At 42.0% G+C, this 18,896-nt stretch overlaps 1 protein-coding gene across 5 annotated transcripts in view; it reads right to left on the minus strand.

Moving 5' to 3' along the window:
• The window catches only part of csnk1db (casein kinase 1, delta b), a 100,741-nt gene extending 91,458 nt beyond the window's left edge, over positions 1-9,283 (minus strand). For 3 of the 5 annotated variants that reach the window (XM_073489373.1, XM_073489374.1, XM_073489376.1), the window contains exon 1: positions 8,785-9,244. In XM_073489373.1, the coding sequence (XP_073345474.1) occupies positions 8,785-8,860 (76 nt within the window). In that variant the 5' untranslated portion in view covers positions 8,861-9,244. Of the gene's footprint in view, positions 1-8,784 lie in introns of all 5 variants that reach the window. The other 2 variants (XM_073489375.1, XM_073489372.1) reach the window with 2 other exon arrangements.
• Between the last annotated feature and the right edge of the window lie 9,613 nt (positions 9,284-18,896).

Here is an 18,896-nt window from a genome sequence, read left to right on the forward strand (position 1 = left end):
ACTATCCGACGGGGGATGGGGGGTTCGCGGTAATTTGAACACTGTACAATTAGCGCATTTACGGTTTATTAGCGGCCAAGCGCGACCTATCCATGCGCCCGTGTGTGTGTGTGCGTGCGTGCGTGCGCACCCGAGAGAGGCGGCAGGTGGAGGGGCTAGCTGGCAGAGATGAGAGATGGTGAAACGCTGTTTTTTTGTTTTTTTTTTAAAAGTGACCAACTCCTCCGTTTGGCTTTCAGCCATGGCTCTGCATGCGGCTACCGCTACACACATAAACAAGGAGGCGGGTAAGAAGGCGCGTCACTGCCCGTAATTCGCTATGATTGGTCGGTCAGGTTGACGACGTAATACGGTTGGTGCGTCGGTGCATCAGCATAGAACTGCAATTTATAGACTGTGCCCTAGACGATCCCTACGATCTCTGCACTTTGGCAGATCGTCTACACACTCTAATCCTTCACGATCTAATATCGTCATATCGCACACCCCTAAGTGGCCCTGAAGTGCAAATTACAACGGCAAATCAGAAAACACAACAACAAATCAGAAAACACAACAGCAAATCAGAAAACACAACGGCAAAACAGAAAACACAACGACAAAACAGAAAACACAACGACATTAACCAAAAAGGAAAAGGTAGGTACCCTCGGGCGACATGAATTGTCGCTGATTGGACTGGTCCATCCTTTGAACCGGAAGGAAGGACATGGTTTACATATTTTCAAAACATGAGCTCCGCCAGTGATGACGTATGCGCTGCTATTAAAGAATATTTTGATGCAGGACATGGATATGGGTCCGTGTATCATCTGATCATTCAATTCAATTTAATCTGGCAAACAAAAAACGAAAAAACAAGTCGATAATTTGTTTTTCTGTTTTTCTATATGCACCAAACATTGAAAACTGGTGTTTGTTTTCCTATTTTCAGCCCAAAACGGAAAATATAATAAACAGGGAAACCAAAACGAAATAATAATCTAATTTACATTTTCTGATACTGTTATACCATTTCCCACGGTACATTTCTGCTGTGTGGCCACGCTTTGTGCATGCACAATGTATAGTCGCTCGGTATCCATGGTGAGCAACAACACACCGGTCAGAGCGCCAAAAGTCCCACGGTCCAGTCCATTGACTGTGTACAGTCCCAGTAGACCACTAGAGTCCCACATTCTAATGGCCTCACTCGAGCCATAGATGTCTCTAATTAATGACATGTTTATGAATGGAGTGACATATCATGAGATCTCAGAAAAGTTGCGAGAAATGGGTGTCCAGCGGGGAAGCTCTGAAATCACACAGAGAAATCACAAATCGCATTATCGCCGCAGCAGTAGTTCGCCAATTCTCCGCCGTTGGTTGTTCACACAGAACCAAGCAGCGCCGGCATAAAAGACGAACCAGAGTATAATTCACACAGAAAGCCGGCGCTGCGGCTCCAAAGGAGCCGTGACGGTACACTTCATGATGATGACGTATGTGTTTTTTTCAAGGTGTTTCCTGGTGTCCTCCTATTAATCTAAACATGTACCAGCTGACTGATTATAATCATATGGATGCCATTATAATGTGTTGTGATTGAGATCCTGACCCACCAAACATCCTGGAAAGTGACAAAGTTACGTTTTCGTTCTAAATTACATAATTACATAATTATCATCAGTAAACAGGAGACTGTCTGACTCTTTCACTCGCGGGGAGGGAGACAAACACTTGGTGAGTTAAAGTTTTTTGCCAGGGACAGACGCTGTTTTTCGGGCAGAAATGTGACGAAGAGTTGGTAGGACAGACAGGAGGACAGAGGCTTTTCCTCATAGAAGTAGACGATTCATGTCGCCTGAGGGTACCTACCTTTTCCGTTTTGGTTAATGTTGTTGTGCTTTCTGATTTGCCGTTGTGTTTTCTGATTTGCCGTTGTGTTTTCTGATTTGCCATTGTGTTTTTTGATTTGCCATTGTTTTTTCTGATTTGTTGTTGTGTTTTCTGATTTGCCGTTGTGTTTTCTGATTTGCTGCTGTGTTTTTTGATTTGTTGTTGTGTTTTCTGATTTGCTGTTGTGTTTTCTGATTTGCTGTTGTGTTTGTTGATTTGTTGTTGTGGTTTCTGATTTGCTGTTGTGTTTTCTGATTTGCCGTTGTGATTTGCACTTCAGGGCCACCGTAAAAAAGTGATATAATGCGATATAATTCATGATTATTATGGATGATTGAATTTTACATCACAATTTTCATTGTCATTGAAAAACTAGTAAAATCATGATGATGCAGCATTTCTCCCAGTCACTGCCAAACATGTTTTCTTACATCTAGAGAACAAGCTCAGCAGGCCAGAGCATCACTGCAGCACTACAACATTTCATCAAAACACCGTTTTGTGACACATCTTACCTTTATAAAATAATGGCAGTTCTTGCAACTTTGGATATTGCACTTAGTTAGGGCTGAAAGATTTTAGGAAAAGATCTAATTGCGATTTTCCTAGCAGATATTGCGATTTCGATTTGATTCACGATTTCCTTCAAATCAAGCTTCAGTGCAATATTCACAATGTACAGTAACATTAAAACATTAAATGCTATTACTCTAATGCAAGGATGAAAACTAAAGTTAAAAATTGCTTCCAAATGTATTTATTAACAAGAAGCATGCACGGCTGATGGCTGCAGTTACCCTAACGGCCGTAACGGCCGTCGTGTCACTATTGAGTCTTATTTCTTGATCCTGCCCCAAGTTCCCAAGTTGGCAAAAGATGCTGTAATTGTAGTCTGTTTGCTACAGTGGGCCTGAGTATCATTTTCACCGGACTTTTCACCAGACTTTTTCGTTATGCACTCGTCATGCAAATGCCTGTGGTGATTTTTCAAGTGCCGGTATAAATTGGTTGTGTTTCCGCTGGATTTGCAACTTTAGCGCGACAGGTTTTGCACAGTACCTGGTGCACGTCTGCAGGCTCAACCCCAAAATACTCCCAAATGACCAACGTGCTGTTTTTCTTGGGGATTAAATCCCCTAACTCCGCTTCTGGTCCAGCTGGAGCCATTTCAGAACACGTTAAGGAGCACGTTAATACTGATTGGTTAGCATGCCGCTTCTGATCGGTGAGCTTGGCAGGATGGTAGAGAGACGGCATGTATGTGTAAAATAGTTGACACAACAGATCCTGGGTCAGTCAGGAGCGCTGCAAAAACCGCAGCTTTGGCGATCACATGATTGCATTGTCTGAAATCGCAATTTCGATCAGAAAACGATAAATCGTTCAGCCCTACACTTAGTCATACAGTACTTTCCATTATTTGGTGATTAATTGTGCAGCCATAGTAAACAAAATGTTGTTCAAAGAACGAGAGCCAGGAGGAGATCATGAGTCTGCTGGCAAGAGTGGGCTAACATCTATCCCCGCTTAAGCCTCCTTGCAAGTGTTGCACTTAGTTATCCTGGTTACAACTGCGAGGTTGACTTTTCAACGATAAACAGGGTATGGGCATCACTTTTAAATGTACAAATAATTATGCGTGTTCTTTATTGGTGCAGTTTTTCTTTACAATGTGAAAACAGACCTAAGAAACAAGCTCCAAGGAGAACACCTGGCTGCCTGTTCGAGGATCTCTATAAATGGACCTCATCCTGAGGCCTTCCCTTATGAAAAGGCATTAGAATACTGGCATTAGAATACTTTTTCAGAAAAACCCGTAAAATAAGGTGTTCCTCTAGGCCGTGCAAAGTGTGCAAGTAGTCTCTGGAGCAGTGGAGCACTTTTACCAGCTGAAAAGGGCTGTTTAGTTGGTAAATGAACGCAATGAAAGAACTTTATGACCCCTAAACTTGACGTTAATCTTTTGTGGCAGACGTTGATACTGTTGTTTGCACTATTTTTTGCACTGACCTAAACCAATCAAGCGTTGTTAATGCTTGATGCATACTGAGCCAGTATATTTCTAATGTGCATTTCTTATGTGCTTCATCTAACATCTCAGCCACCCTCTCCCCACTGCCAGACAGCCACCACCACAATTAAAATCTGATTATGTGGGAGACACTGAATCAAATGTATTCTTAATACATACACTGTGATGTATGTATTAACATCATCTGAGTGAAAATAATTAGAGGTGTCACGACCTTGATTGTAAGTCGGATATTGATCAAAATGCCAGATTGAGGATTTAGCTACGCCCCCAGTATCACATTCGGCAGGCGTGCCAAGACAGAAAAACACACACACACAGCATGTTGTACCACAGCGAGTTAACGTTACCTCCTCTAACCTGAAGCTGCAGTCAATGAAAAGACACCATGGCAACTGCTTATATAGAAGACACATCAACTGAACTCGAACCCCCTCCTGCTTCTCTGAAATCACCGGTGTGGAAATATTTTGCGTTCCCGGTGAGTTATGTCAACAAAGTTCATGTTGTCGACAAGAAAAGCACAGTTTGTAAGATATGCGATGCATGTGTAGCATACGCATCCACAGGCAACACAACAAAGATTGCAGGACATCTCCACAGGCATCATAAAGAAGTAGACTTTACTGAGAAAAAGGCACCGTTAACACAGGCAACTCTTCCATTCTCATTTAAAAGGAGTGGCACTTTAGTTTCACTATTGCACTGATATTTTTGTTAATTTTGTAAACTTTGAAATAAATGCCTGAACATGAATGGCTTTTGTGTTTACAATAACTGAAATGACACATTCCGACCTGCTGGGAAGGCTTTTGTGCCAGCTTTAATGACATGTAGGTTGCAGTGGGTTGTTTAGTATGCCTGCTTCCACAGACCTGTTTTTGTAACACCAATAGAATAGGCTATTCTCAGAGTTTTGCATCAATGTATAGCTCCAAACAAAAGAATGCAACTGAGGAATGGTGAATATATGGGTAAATAAATACATACACAGTAGTAATTTTTAATTTCTTTACAATTTTAACAGCTTGCAATAATTAATTTGCATAGAAACAAATACAATATAAATATTAAATAACAAAAAGGGTTTGAACTTAACATCGAGAAGGGGGGAAATACTGCCCCCTATTTGTTTGAAGAAGGGGGCTGGGAATTACAAATGCAGGGCTCTAGACTAACTTTTTCCCAGGTAGCACTGGTGCTACCTAGCTTTTCATTTGGTAGCACAAAAATAAATTAGGTAGCACACCTTATTTTTCTTTGTTGTGTGACATTAATAAAACGTATCATGCCGGTGATAGTTTTTATTTCTATACCATAGTTTTGCCTTGATATGACGTAAGGATTGACAATGACCCAAGCTTGACATTTGACAGTATTTGGGACAGGCGATTAATAGGCTACTTCCTCGCAAAAAAACTTGTCCAGCAATACTATTGAAATAGGTCTACATTCTACAACGTAGTTTTATTTATTTATGTTATTTTATTAAAGTATGGCTTTGCATTGTTAAAACATCATGCGAAAACACACGCAAGGGAATTTCGTCTTTACACACCATACGCAGATACCCGGTAGTTGCCCGAATTAAGGGTTCAGCTTCGGGACAAAAAAAAAATATTTCTTTCTATTTGAGGCAAAAGTCATGAACAAAAACGTGTTGAAAATGCGCTGAAATTACAAAGTAAACGAAACAATTGTAAGATAATCCACAAGACAAATCACAAGTTTTAAATCAGTCATCACTTTGGACTGATTGACTGACTTACCGGTAGAAGAGGAATCGGCGCATTGTCTACCTTTGGAGTTGGCGGAGTTGTTCAGAAGTGACACCGAGGAAGAAGATTTCGTTGGCTTTAGTGATTATGAGTGACACTGATTGTTTGGTTGTAGCATGTTATATATGCTATATTTAGTCGAATGACTCTACCGTAATATGTTACGTTAACATAGCCTACCAGGCACGTTCTCAGTTCGTTGTTTATGCGTCATATAACGCAGGCTACACTTATTCAGCCTGTTGTTCTCTATTCTATTTTTATTTTAAATTGCCTTTCGTGACATGCGCATGCTGTTATTACTATTCTGTGGAAGCGCATCGTTCGTTTTTCCCGGCAGAAATGTACGTTGTTTAAAGCCCCCAACAGTGCGCTGATGGTCATGAAAATAGAGCCCGAAATGTCTATCCTTGGTGTTGGATATTATCAAATAAATTTCCCCAAAAAATTTGATGCGACTTATACTCCAGTGCGACTTAGCCTATACATGTTTTTTTTTTCGTTCTTTATTATGCATTTTTGGCTGGTGCAAATACGGTATATATTATATTTATTATCAACCACACGTCCGCACGGTCACGGCTGAGGAGGGTAGTGAAAGGGGGGTCCTCTCCAAGTCGCACCGGTGCGACCTGTTTGAAAATTAACTCGCACATTTTGAAATTAGGTCGCATGTGCGACCTATTAGGTCGCACTCTAGAGCCCTGAAATGGGTCCTTGAGGTGTCTTAAATCATTGCAAACAAATACAATTTGCTGAATCTTTGTTTAAGTTAACTTACACAGCTTTTTTCTGCCTAGCTGCTAATCTAACCACTGTGTGTTTATAAAGATTAATGTCAGCCAACAGTAGAATGTGAGTTTCATCTTTCTATGTTTTCGAGTCACATAATGTCAGTCTTACACCTGCATTTTCTAAAATGCCTGTGTGACCATTTAACTGGTGTTCATTTTAACTGGTGAGGGTCCCAGATGTGCTGGAGGAGTGGTTTGAGAATCCTCGGCCTTGTCCGCTAACTTGGAAAAACATTCCGATCACCCTGCTCATTGATCGAAGCCATGTAAATGAATATTAATTTTGACGTGGCTTGTACACTACTATTCCACACGGAGATGCCGGCGGCTGCGACCAGTAAACCACTTCACAACAAACGCTACAGAGCACACAATGACAGTGTAGGTGACTGTGTTGATGCCTGTCCAAAAAAACCCGCAACTGTCAATAAATCGTCCAAAAGTGCATGTTGTCGGCCTTATATCTTTGTCTTGAATGTCTGTACGTCACATACAGCTCATGGGTGGAACAGTCTGAGGAATCTGTTCATGCCGAGCAGCTCAAACGCAGTGTGGAGAGCGCTGTTAGCTGCGGCTTTGAGTGCGCAGCGTCCAGGTTAACTTGTGACACTTGTTATCATCGCTTATTTCTTTCATTCCACACTTCGTTCAAATGGTTACTTAAAGTCATCGTTTCCAGCCGTATACATCGCTATTAAGCTGGCGCCAAGTCGATGTCAAAACTGTGTACTCTGTCATACAACCTGCTGGTGAAACAGTCTGCAGAGTATGTTGATATCCAGCCCGAACTCAGCGTGAGGTCGGTCAGCTGTGGCAGAGCGTGAGACACCCAGATCAACTTGTGATACAAACACCTGAAATCGACTGTAGATAATGGTTCATAGCAAAGTCCAGACATGTATCTCACACTGCTCAAGGTTATAAGATGAATATCAGAAGGGAGAGGATGACTTTTTGCCAGAAGTTAGGGCAGGTGTCAGCAACCTTTACTATCAAAAGAGACATTTTTGCCCCCGTCCCTTGCCAAGATCATCTGTCTGGAGCCGCAAAACATATTTGTGACGGTAACACAGCCTAGAAAGTCTAACTTAGCCTATCAAAATTATTAAAATGCCTAAATGAACATTCATTTATATTTTCACATGATGTGGCAACTCTGCAGGGGGCTACTTATGCTTACGGTATAAGGTACTTGAACTTTGCATGTCCATTTCAATGATGCCATGTTTTGGTGCATTTATGAAATAAAAGAACTAACCTCCCATTAATAGAAATACGGTAGCAATACAGAACTATATATGCAGACCTACTTAAGTCCTCCCTGTGTTTGTGAAAATGTACAAAATAAAAAAGTAGCCTCATTTGATAATAAATAAAACACATAGCGGCAGGCTAGATATAAAAACAGTAAAAAAAAAAAATAAAAAATAAAAAACCACAGGACAGTTTAATTTTATTTTAGTCCATTTCAGTGTGAGTTAATCCTTCTTTTTTTAATCCTCAGCCACATATAGTGATCAACCCTCGGACTTGAGCATAAAACACAATGCTGTTAGCTCAGGATCATTCAATTAATCACAACTTGATAGAACAGATACAATTCTGTGTGTAGGCTGCACTTTTTTACTGTCAGAGAATGTAAGAATCGCTTGAGCTGCTCGGCATTAACAGATGCCTCAGACTGTTCCACCCATGAGCTGTTTGTGACGTACAGACATTCAAGACAAAGATATAAGGCCGACAACATGCACTTTTGGACGATTTATTGACAGTTGCGGGTTTTTTTGGACAGGCATCAACACAGTCACCTACACTGTCATTGTGTGCTCTGTAGCGTTTGTTGTGAAGTGGTTTACTGGTCGCAGCCGCCGGCATCTCCGTGTGGAATAGTAGTGTACAAGCCACGTCAAAATTAATATTCATTTACATGGCTTCGATCAATGAGCAGGGTGATCGGAATGTTTTTCCAAGTTAGCGGACAAGGCCGAGGACCCCTCTCGAGACAGGATTCTCAAACCACTCCTCCAGCACATCTGGGACCCTCACCAGTTAAAATGAACACCAGTTAAACTGTCACACCTGCAATGCCCCAAATCGCTGAAGGTATTTCAACTCCTATTATGTTAACCTTGTTTTGTCATTTCAGAAGAAAGCTTACAATAGTTAATTTGGCAAGACAACGGTAAGGACAAGTCACAACGGAAATGCTTTTAAAATGGTGCTCGTAGCAAAGAGTTGCGAACAACGGCATGACATAGTCACTGAATTCACGAGCAGTGTGAAGATAACAAATTTCACTCACCCAAATAGATGTCCCCGAAAGATCCACTTCCAATTTTTCTGCCCAGTCTGTATCGGTTCCCCACTCTCAGCTCCATTTCGCTATTTGCTAACGTTACGTCTGTGGCTTCGCTGGTACCTTTAAATTAACGTCGTCTAATCAAAATGTTCAGATTTAGACCGTTTGTTTACGTTACCTCGGCATATGATTCACCTTCCTTAACTGGTTTAAAATCCCGTTAATGCAAACTAACATTACCCCGTCCCCCAGAATCCCAGTTCCTTCTGTGACATTACAAATTTCACCATCCCTTATTTATCTTTCTAAGAAACGAAGACCTATAATTTCGATATCTTCCGATAGTGTGAAGCGTTTAGTTTATGTTCTCCTTATTTTGTGGGTCATTGTTGCCAAATAACGTAGGGATGGAGACGGATTTTGCTGGTAAACTTAATCCTGGTCGGAGGCAGCTACTAGCTTCACTCTTCTGTCGAATCTTTCCTCCACCGTGAAAGCTGTCATTCGTGACTGACGTCACTTCCCACAGCAACTGCAGGCAAATCTGGAAAAAGGCAAAGTCCCCAAACCGTATATAGCTGTATACAGTAGCCAAGTTCAAGCCAAAAGTGCGGTCACTTAAAAATCTTGCAATGTTATTTACGTAGTCTAACAGTCACATACACACGAGAAAATAGGTTAATCCAGATAGCCCAATATAACACCTTCCTTACATGAATATGTAGTATGAGTATGACTGCATGACTTAAACTACAGTGGCCCACAATATCATTGCACCACCTAGTAATGTCTTATGACCACATAATTCACTGTTATGTCAGAAGATTTGGGCCAGTGTACATTAGGCCAGTACATAATACAATAATGCTGCTTCAGGATAGCAGCGAATGCTTATGAATTAAATGATTACTAAATACAAGAAACTTGAATTTTGATTGATTCTTGAATCAACTGGGTGATATTATGTATGTATGTATGTACATAATAATGTATGTATGTACATAATATCATGTATGTACATAATATCAACCCAGTTGATTCAAGAATCTAGCTATAAATATTGACTATTTAAAATCATGACATAAATGTATGCATTTTAAAAAGAAGCCAGGGGCAGCAAGCAAACGAAAAGAAAACAAGATGGCTCCCACATACATTTCATTTGTTTCTTGGGAAAAAAAGTGTGTTTTGCTGTCTGACGGTGATGACACTTAGTTTGATGGTGTTGACAAAAAAAATCGAAATCATCCCTAAATGGGCCCTTGAATATTATTCAGGATCACAAACACAAATATGGTTGTAATGTATAATTTTAACGTATTTCTTTATAATATACAAGATTTCTCCTTTATTTCTTCCACAAACAGGCCTATGTATCCCAGCATGAATGTGACCCCAAATGACTAATACTATATTAGTGTAACATTACTACATGATTGGAGAAACCATGTCATGCTCTTCCGCAACTCTCATTCGAAAATGTAATCAGTCATATAGATGTGATGAAAAATCGATGACTGTCCAGTTTATGATGAAACTCCATGGTTTTGGTTGATAGTCTGAAAGGATTCAGGGGCATTCTGATAATGATAATTATTAAAATCCTTTATGAAATCATTAATAAACCAACATGTTTCAAGTCTATATCCGGGCATGCATGGATTCAGGGCATCAGAGCATTAATTGATTTACCAAATGTTGTTAATAATTACAAAAGGATAAAATGTGCCTGAAAAATTGTTATTTGTAGTACCAAACAGTTGTAAAAAGTTATTAATCAATGCAATATTGACTTGAGTGGTGAAATTGTTGGAATTGTTTGCTGTAATTAGGCCTCGGTCACCAACGACAGCTCCATGTCAACACCGTCAGGTCTGAGTCAACGCTGCCGGATGGACAACTTTTTTGTTTTAAATTCATTTTTTTATAATGTGTTCCTCCAGTGTTGTTGATTTATTAAAGTAATTCTCTCTTTAAAATTAAAAATGTTGTTTTTATTGTAGGAGATCCCCCTTCGTGGGAAGGGAGCTCTGTGACGCAGGTTTGACAGTTGGGCCTGACGGCAAATCGAGCATTCTTTGAAGTAGTTTGCTACATCTTCCTGCGTGTGTGGCCAATAGGCTACTTGTTGGAGTACCTGGTATGTTGCTTTGGCTTTTCTATGTCCTGCGCAATGGAGAGTTATGGGCCTGCATTAGCATCACCCCCCTGTGACTCTGAGGCACCACGAATGCAAGGGAAGTGAGAGCATCGGAGACATGTACGAGGAGCCCTTCGACAATGCGCAGGGAAGCACGTGCGTCATACAAGTATTTCAAGTCAGGACCGGAACATCTCGGTTCTGAAGAGTCAGCAGGAGCATTGGCTGCTGCCTGAGCTCGAGCAGCAATGGCAATCGCTTGGGTGGGAAGAGATTCAGGGTCGAATTGCCAGGGAGTTTCATCAAAGGCACCAAGTTTGTGTTCGAAACAGTTTATGTTTCGAACCATTTTATCTAGGTCCCTGTTGGAGGGGCCTCGCGAATATTGCGGGCTTGGAGGAGGGAGAGGCTGAGGGGAGGGAGACCTTTTATCTTGGTCACGCAGGTCCCTGTCAGTCCGAGAGTGGACAGTGGGATCTTTGGGCGACATAGATCGTGGCGGGGACATGCCTAATTGAGCGTTCCTGTGGAATCTGCTCTCTTTCCATTCCTCATGAGAGTTTGCACCCGCAGGCGCTTTTGGGAATGAACTATACTTGAGGGAATGCTTTAATTCCCTTTTTACCTCTTCGAACTCTGCCTCTTGCTCCATCTGTTCAAGATGGGATTCGTTAACTTGGTCCCTGGCTTCTTTTAGTGCCTGTTGCATGTCTTGTAGACATTTCCTTTCTCTTTCTCTGGCCCTGTCCCAGACTTTGAGCTTAATTTTTAGCTCCTTATTTTCCTCGGTTGCTTTTCCAAGGTCTTTGTTAGCATCTTCAAGATGTTTAGTTACTTCTCCAAGTTCATATCTGTTTTATCTAGCTCTAGCCCTTGGGCTTGAAGGACTTGTTTGAGCTCTGAGTTTCCCTCCTGCATTTCAGCCTGTTCCTCCTCTTGTGCTTTAACCTGAGACCAGCACCGTAATGTAAACGTGCGGGGCCCCCCCGCGACTATCCTTGAGTGGGCCCCTATTAAAAACATTTTTTATTTTTAAGGGTTGTCGGGGTGGGGGGCGGTCTGCGGTCTGCAACATGTGTCTTAGAGGCTCTTTACACCTGGTATTATCACCTTATGTATTACCTCTGTGATCAGATGACAAGTGGACAGCTCTAAGTACGTCTGTTCACACAGGCATTAAAATGCATCTCGACAGACCACTTGGATCTCACTTCCCCGCTGATAAGCAAATGCAACACGCACATCATGTCAAGACTGGTGGGACAGAATTGTAATTGGTAAATTTACCGACCAACACTTGCTAGATAACACACATTTAATCACATTTTTTTTTTTATGTGGGAAACTGCGGCCGCTGCTACACATAAACACACGCATCATTAGTGCGCGCGGCCGGTAATGATGCCAGGAGGCTCTCCCTCAACTGATACTGAAGCAAGGGGATGCTCTCCCTGAATTGATGTTGAAACCCCGGGGATAGGCACGCTCTCTCCTGGCGCTGCATCTGCGAGACGCACGGTGCTCTCTCCCCGACTTGATGTTGAACCCGTGGGCCTGCACTCTCCCTGTCCTGGCGCTAAAGCTTCAAGGCGCACAGTGGACTAATCTGACGGTAACACTGGGGTGTCTCCCTCATCTATAATGTACCCTGTCTGTTGATCACTATCTTTGCAATCAGGCTGCCCTGTTTCATCCCCGTCAACCTCGCTGTTGCTTTCTACACCTTCCTGGCCGGCTGTGTGTGGCTGTATGGCTATAACATTTCAGAAAAAAAGTTGTTAACTAACATGCCGTTTAATATTTCTATTATAGCTTGTATTTTTATTTATGAAACCTATCCTGTATTTATGGCTCTTGTGTGGCAGGCAGTATGTCTGTAGGCTATAGCCGTTTTTGTACCTAATTATAAAGACAAATTATCTGTAGGTTAGGCTATATGAAAGCCATAATGTTATATTATTCTGATTATGAAAAAAATCCAAAAACGTATTAACAAGATGATTGAAAAGTTCTTCCCAATCATACCAGGATTCATCCTTAGAGGGTACTGTGGTTCCATGGAACACAGGACACATTAAACATTAAAACTTGATCTCAGCCAAACTTCATTGCAGAGAAACGTGGGAAAAATCAGTTTTATGAACTTCTTTCACTGTTTCCTAATTTGTTAAAATTAAGAGGATGAGATCTTGGCTTAATGGTTATTTAGAACTTGCTTGAGATCTGGATGAGTGCAGAAACCGTTATGGATTGGAATGTGGCAGATGAGGGCAAGCATAGTCGTATATTTCTGAGCTGTCGACCAAGATCGGGGGGACGGGGACGGGACGGTGTTAGATCCTGTTTTACGGCCCCCTAGAGATGGGTGTAGATACCAGGGAAGATCTCTGACAATCGTCTATTTGATGGCTTTATTGTAAAGACAACATGTCCTCCTTGCCAGGTGAAGAGGAGAGCTCATATCTTTAAAGGAATGTTTGCCTTTCAAAAACAAATCCTCAATTAAAAGCAGAGGCGAGGCACATGTGTTCCTACATTATGTCCAAATTTCTTATCCAAAATTCTAGTTTTTAAAGGAGTACATTTGCAGTATAAAAAATAAACAAAAGTGAGTATTCAACAATTAATGGAATATATGTGTACTTATGGTCTAGAAGTAATACTTTATAAGCTTTGAATCTATGTAAGCCTAAATAAATAGGATTTATTAGCTTTTTGTGGTGTCTGATGGTGTTGACAAAAACTAAATAGTGACAGAAAGTAAGCGTATTTAATCAAAAAAGTACAAACTCAGGAGGTATCACTGAAATATTGCACGACAGCTGAGACCCCGCTCTATCAACATATAACTTTAGATTTTTTAATGCTTAAGCTTTTTTCTTTTCAAAATTGAAACCTGTTTTATCCAAATTTTCAAGATTTTGTATAAAGTGAAAGTGTAAAAATAGCCAGAAATGATCAACTGAACTGAAATATATTTTTGGATATGTTGCCAACTTGGATATGTTGCCAACTTGGATTCATTCTAGAGACCCTCCTGGTGTGAACCAACATTAAGCCAGCCAAGTGTGGCATATAAAGCCACAGACGACGAGGTAGGAGGTTTTCATCATATTCAAGTTAGGTCCAGTGTTGCCAGATTGGTTATTTGGATTAATATTTTTCGAGCCCAATAATTGCTCAAAATCAGGCAAAGTTGATTTAAAAAAAAAATCAAAATATTATCCACAGTAAACAAAACAAATACATTCATAAATAATAGCAACAGTATTGTGGCTCATCACAATATTTGGAAATATGATGAATAATTTAACAAGATGTCACATGTTCACAGGTGGGCTAGAGCACAGATAGCAGGCTACAAGGTCATGGTTGTAGTCAGCTATGAGGTCACCGAGGTCCAGACCTCTGTAATTATTTCCTAAATACTTAAATTTTAAAATTGGCGCTATATACCTTTATAATCAGGAGTTGAAACTTCTGGTCAGTCCTTTAAGTGTCTGTATTGCAGCTCTACATTTATTTATCTATCATTTTATAAATCCTCCACATGACATTTATGAATCAGAATCAGAAATTCCTTTTAGTCCCCTAAACAGGGAAATTTGTGTGTCACAGCAGCCAAAGGACAGTTCAATATAACAATAAACAATAATAATAGTAAAAAATAAACAATATAATAAAAAGGGAAGAAGAAGAGCTTGAGCAGAAATAGAAATAGAATCGTATATACATAATATGTACAAATATAAACAGTGCAATTATAAACAGTGTGGGCAGTGTATTGTTATTAATAAATAATAGATATGAGTAGGAAAATTGCCCAGTTAGTACAAACCAAAATGAGAAATGAGTTACAGTATGTATACAGTTTTTATTGCACAGTGAGGTCTACTGGGAGCAGTGCTGGTTGTAGAGTCTGACAGCAGCAAGAAGGAAGGACCTGCGATACCTCTCCTTCACACACTTGGGGTGTATCAGTCTATTGCTGAAGGAGCTGCCCAGTGCTGTGATAGTGTCCTGCAGGGGGTGGGACTGCTTCACCAGCAGTGATGACAGCTTATCCATCATCCTACTCTCTCCCACCACCTGCACTGGGTCAAGAGGGCATCCCAGGATGGAGCTGGTCTTCTTGATAAGTTCATCAAGTCTCTTCCTATCTGTGTTGGTCCACCCCTGTGAGCTCCAGCTTGTCCCCCAGAAGTGCAGGCTGTATGGTGTTGAAAGCACTGGAGAAATCAAAGAACACACAGGAGGTTTTCCACAGCATTGGCACTTTTCCCAGCTTCAGGCTCATGTTGAAGAGGTACTCCACAATCCTGCACAGCTGGTCTGCACAGGACTTGAGGAGCCTGGAGCTGATCCCGTCTGGACCCGTAGCCTTCTTCACCTTCATCTTCCTCAGCTCATGTCTCACCTGGATAATGGAGAGGGAAAGATTGGAGGAGGGGGGCTGAGTGTCGGGTGGGGGAGGTGGGTGAATGTCAGCGGAGCAGTGGGGGGTGTCTGCAAGCTGAATGCAGTGGAAAGTGAGGGAGAGGTGAGAATGGGGCAGTAAGCAGGGTAGGTAGAAGAGGTGGGGGGCAGAAGAGATGACTGGGCAGGGTGTATGGTCAAACCTATTGAGGAATAGGTTCAGGTCAATCACCCACGTCTGATCCCCGGCAGCCTGAGAGTCTGGTTTCCTCTGCCCTGAGATGTTTTGAAGGCCTTTCCAGACTCCGCTGACGTTGCTCTGCTGCAGCTAGTCCTCCATCTTCCTCCTGTAGCTGTTCTTCCCCTCTTGAATCTTCTTCCTCAGCTCCTTCTGCACAGCCTTCAGCTCCTCCTTGTTGCCTGACCTAAAGGCCCTCTTTTTCTCCTTAAGTAAAGCCTTTATGTCAGGATTAATCCAGGGTTTGTTGTTTGAAAAACACTGTACTGTCCTGGTGGGTATGGTGTTATCCACACAGAAGTTTATGTAGTCCGTTATGCAGCCTGTTAAACTGTTGATGTCCTCCCCATGAGAAACGCACAGTTCTTCCCACACAGTTGAGTCAAAACAGTCCCTCAGAGCCTCTCCAGACTCCTCAATCCATGCCTTAACTGTGCGGGTTTCCACTGGTTGCCTGTTAACCAGGGGCTTACACACAGGCAGGAGATGCACCAGGTTGTGGTCAGATCTTCCCAGGGGAGGGAGGGGGGATGAGTTGTATGCCTCCTTGCTGTTGGCATAAAATAAGTCCAGTGTTTTATTTTCTCTGGTGTGGCAGGTGACATACTGTGTGAATGTAGGCACTAGGCAGGGTCGAGGACAGAGAGGCATGATTGAAGTCCCCAGAGATCAGGAAGAGGGCCTGTGGGTGCTATGTCTGCAGTGAGCTTGTGACTGAGTGGAGAACATCACAAGCTACACCAGCGTTAACAGAGGGGGGCATAAACACTGCGATCACGATCATCTGTGTAAACTCCCTCGGGAGGTAGTTCCCCCTTATGCTAACCGCTCAAAGTTCAATGTTCTTACTGCAGACTTGTTCTTTCTGTCATTATCTGTCATAATCTGTCATTAACAAACACAGCCAGCCCTCCTCCTTTCCTCTGACCACTCTCCACCGTCCTGTCTGCCTGCTGCAGTTGAAAACCATCCAGATCAGCGTCTGTGTCTGGGGTCAGGGCCGCTAGCCACGTCTCCGTGAACACCATAATGCTTGCACTCACGGTAGTCCCTCTGATGCCGGGTCAGCGCCGTTAGCTCGTCCATCTTGTTGGGGAGAGATCTTACATTCCCCATGATGACAGACCGGAGGACGGGTCTGTAGCGTCTCTTCCTGCTACGGGGAGCAGCTCTGGTACAGCACCCGTGCCGCCTCCTCTTGTGCTCCTCAGCACGCGTGGGACATTGTGCCGCTCGGTGCGGCGCACTGCGGCGCTACTGAGGGCCAACAGCTGATCCTTACTGTAAACAATGGGGCCCCGGCTGCGCACAGGTTTCCCGGACAAGGTGGAAAACAGCAAAAAAAAGCAGTAGTAAGTAGGGCTGCTGGATTATGGAAAAAATCATAATCACGATTATTTTGGTCAATATTGAAATCACGATTATTTAAACGATTTTTTTTTTAGTTTGGAAACATGATGCATTTATTCAGCATTTCTCTCAAAAAAATACACAAAATGTTCAAATCGAAAAATACAACATGTTCAAATTGAAAAATAATACACACAAATATGTATCCAACTGTTCTGCAATTTCTATAAAACATTTAATGAATAAAATAAATATACTTAGAAAATCAAATAAGACAAACGATAGGGTGCATATCTTTAGCTAAAAAGTATCCAATGGCAGCTGTTATTTTCTTGTGCCTGTCTGAATTTGACGGATAAGGAGTCACATTATACAGTGTATCTGAGATCGATGTCTGACGCGCAGTATTGGCGAACCGAACCAGTGTGAACAGATAAGCCAGCTGTGTGGAGTGAGCGTGTGTCAATCTGATGGTGTTCACTGTCTGATAACTAAACAGATCCTTCACTCAACAAAATAAAGAGAAATGTCCCACAAAGCAACGTTACAGGACCAAACAACAGTAACATAGTAACTGGTCGTGTCTTTGGCAACTTATATGAGGAAAAAAGTACCGCAGTTATAAGTGGAGAAGTGTCTGTCCGACCGACTCTTCGTCACATTTCTGCCTGAAAAACAGCGTCTGTCCCCGGCAAAAAACTTAAACTCACCAAGTGTTTGTCACGGTGATTCAGCCCTCCCGACCGAGACTTAGTGAACTTTCCCCCAGAAAACAGCATCCCTCCCCGCGAGTGACAGAGTCAGACAGCATCCTGTTGACTGATGGCGATTTATGTAATTATGTAATTTAGAGAAAAACGTAACTTGAGTGAGTGCCAGTCAGCAGGGCCGCGTTGAATGCTTTGGGGGAGGGACTGAATTGCCCATGCGCGTATCTTTCAGAAAATCTCTGGGCTTACTGTACAACGGAAAATGCCAAATAAATCATTTCAATTTGATTATATTAGTTTGGAGATCGTTTGACCCAAAAATCGAAATCACGATCAAAATTCGATTAATTGCACAGCCCTAGTAGTAAGACAGCGGAGCAGTGGAGACTAAAAAAAAAACTCAGGTCTCCATACTGCCTGGAGAGAGAGCTCCAAAAAGAAGTAAATAAAAACAGTTAAAAAGTACAAAAAGAGATAGAAAAAGAGGAAAAAGCTCAAAGGTGAGCGAGAGCTGCTGTAACAGGCTGCACTCACGTGGCGCCATCATCCTCCAGATGACTGTTCAAAGCAGCATAGTGGCAGAAGCTGCAGCAGGAGGATAGTTTTCAAATCCCACTGACCGCTGATATTTACAGTTATCAGTGCACAGTGCAGCAATTCATCAGAGCACCGGGCTGACAGAGAATTGTAAGTGTGTCTGTTATGGTAAAACGTATGTTTAATGTATACACAACATACACGCCTTAAAACTACTATTACTCCTGCCTTCTGCCGTGATGCAGCGAAATATTCAACCTAATGTGTGCATTGAATTAGTCACGCTCAGTGGTGTCTGATGAAGAGAAAAGCAGAGACCGAATTATGCACACAAAAAAATACAAACTCCTGATGTAATGTTTCAACCACAGAAGGTCTTCAGGTAAAAGTGAAGACATGAAGTCAGATAAGTCATCTGATCTGAGACATTTTCAGAAAGATAACAGACTGTCTGCCACATCTCAAATCTTATTGTCTTCATGTGATTGGACAGACCTGATGTAAGGGGTCACACTGCTACTTGGGACATCTGTACTGGATTCATCAAAGTTTAAGGAAACTGACATTTTAACACTTGGGGTGGTTGTAAGCTCAGTGGGTAGAGCAGGTGACCAGCAACCAGAAGGTCGCTGGTTCAAACCTCGGCTCCCTGGGCGGAACCAAGCCACATGCCAAAGTATCCTTGAGCAAGATACTGAACCCCCGAAATTGCTCCTGACGCGCA

This window comes from Pagrus major, chromosome 20 (assembly GCF_040436345.1).
Source record: "Pagrus major chromosome 20, Pma_NU_1.0".
Lineage (NCBI taxonomy): Eukaryota > Metazoa > Chordata > Actinopteri > Spariformes > Sparidae > Pagrus > Pagrus major.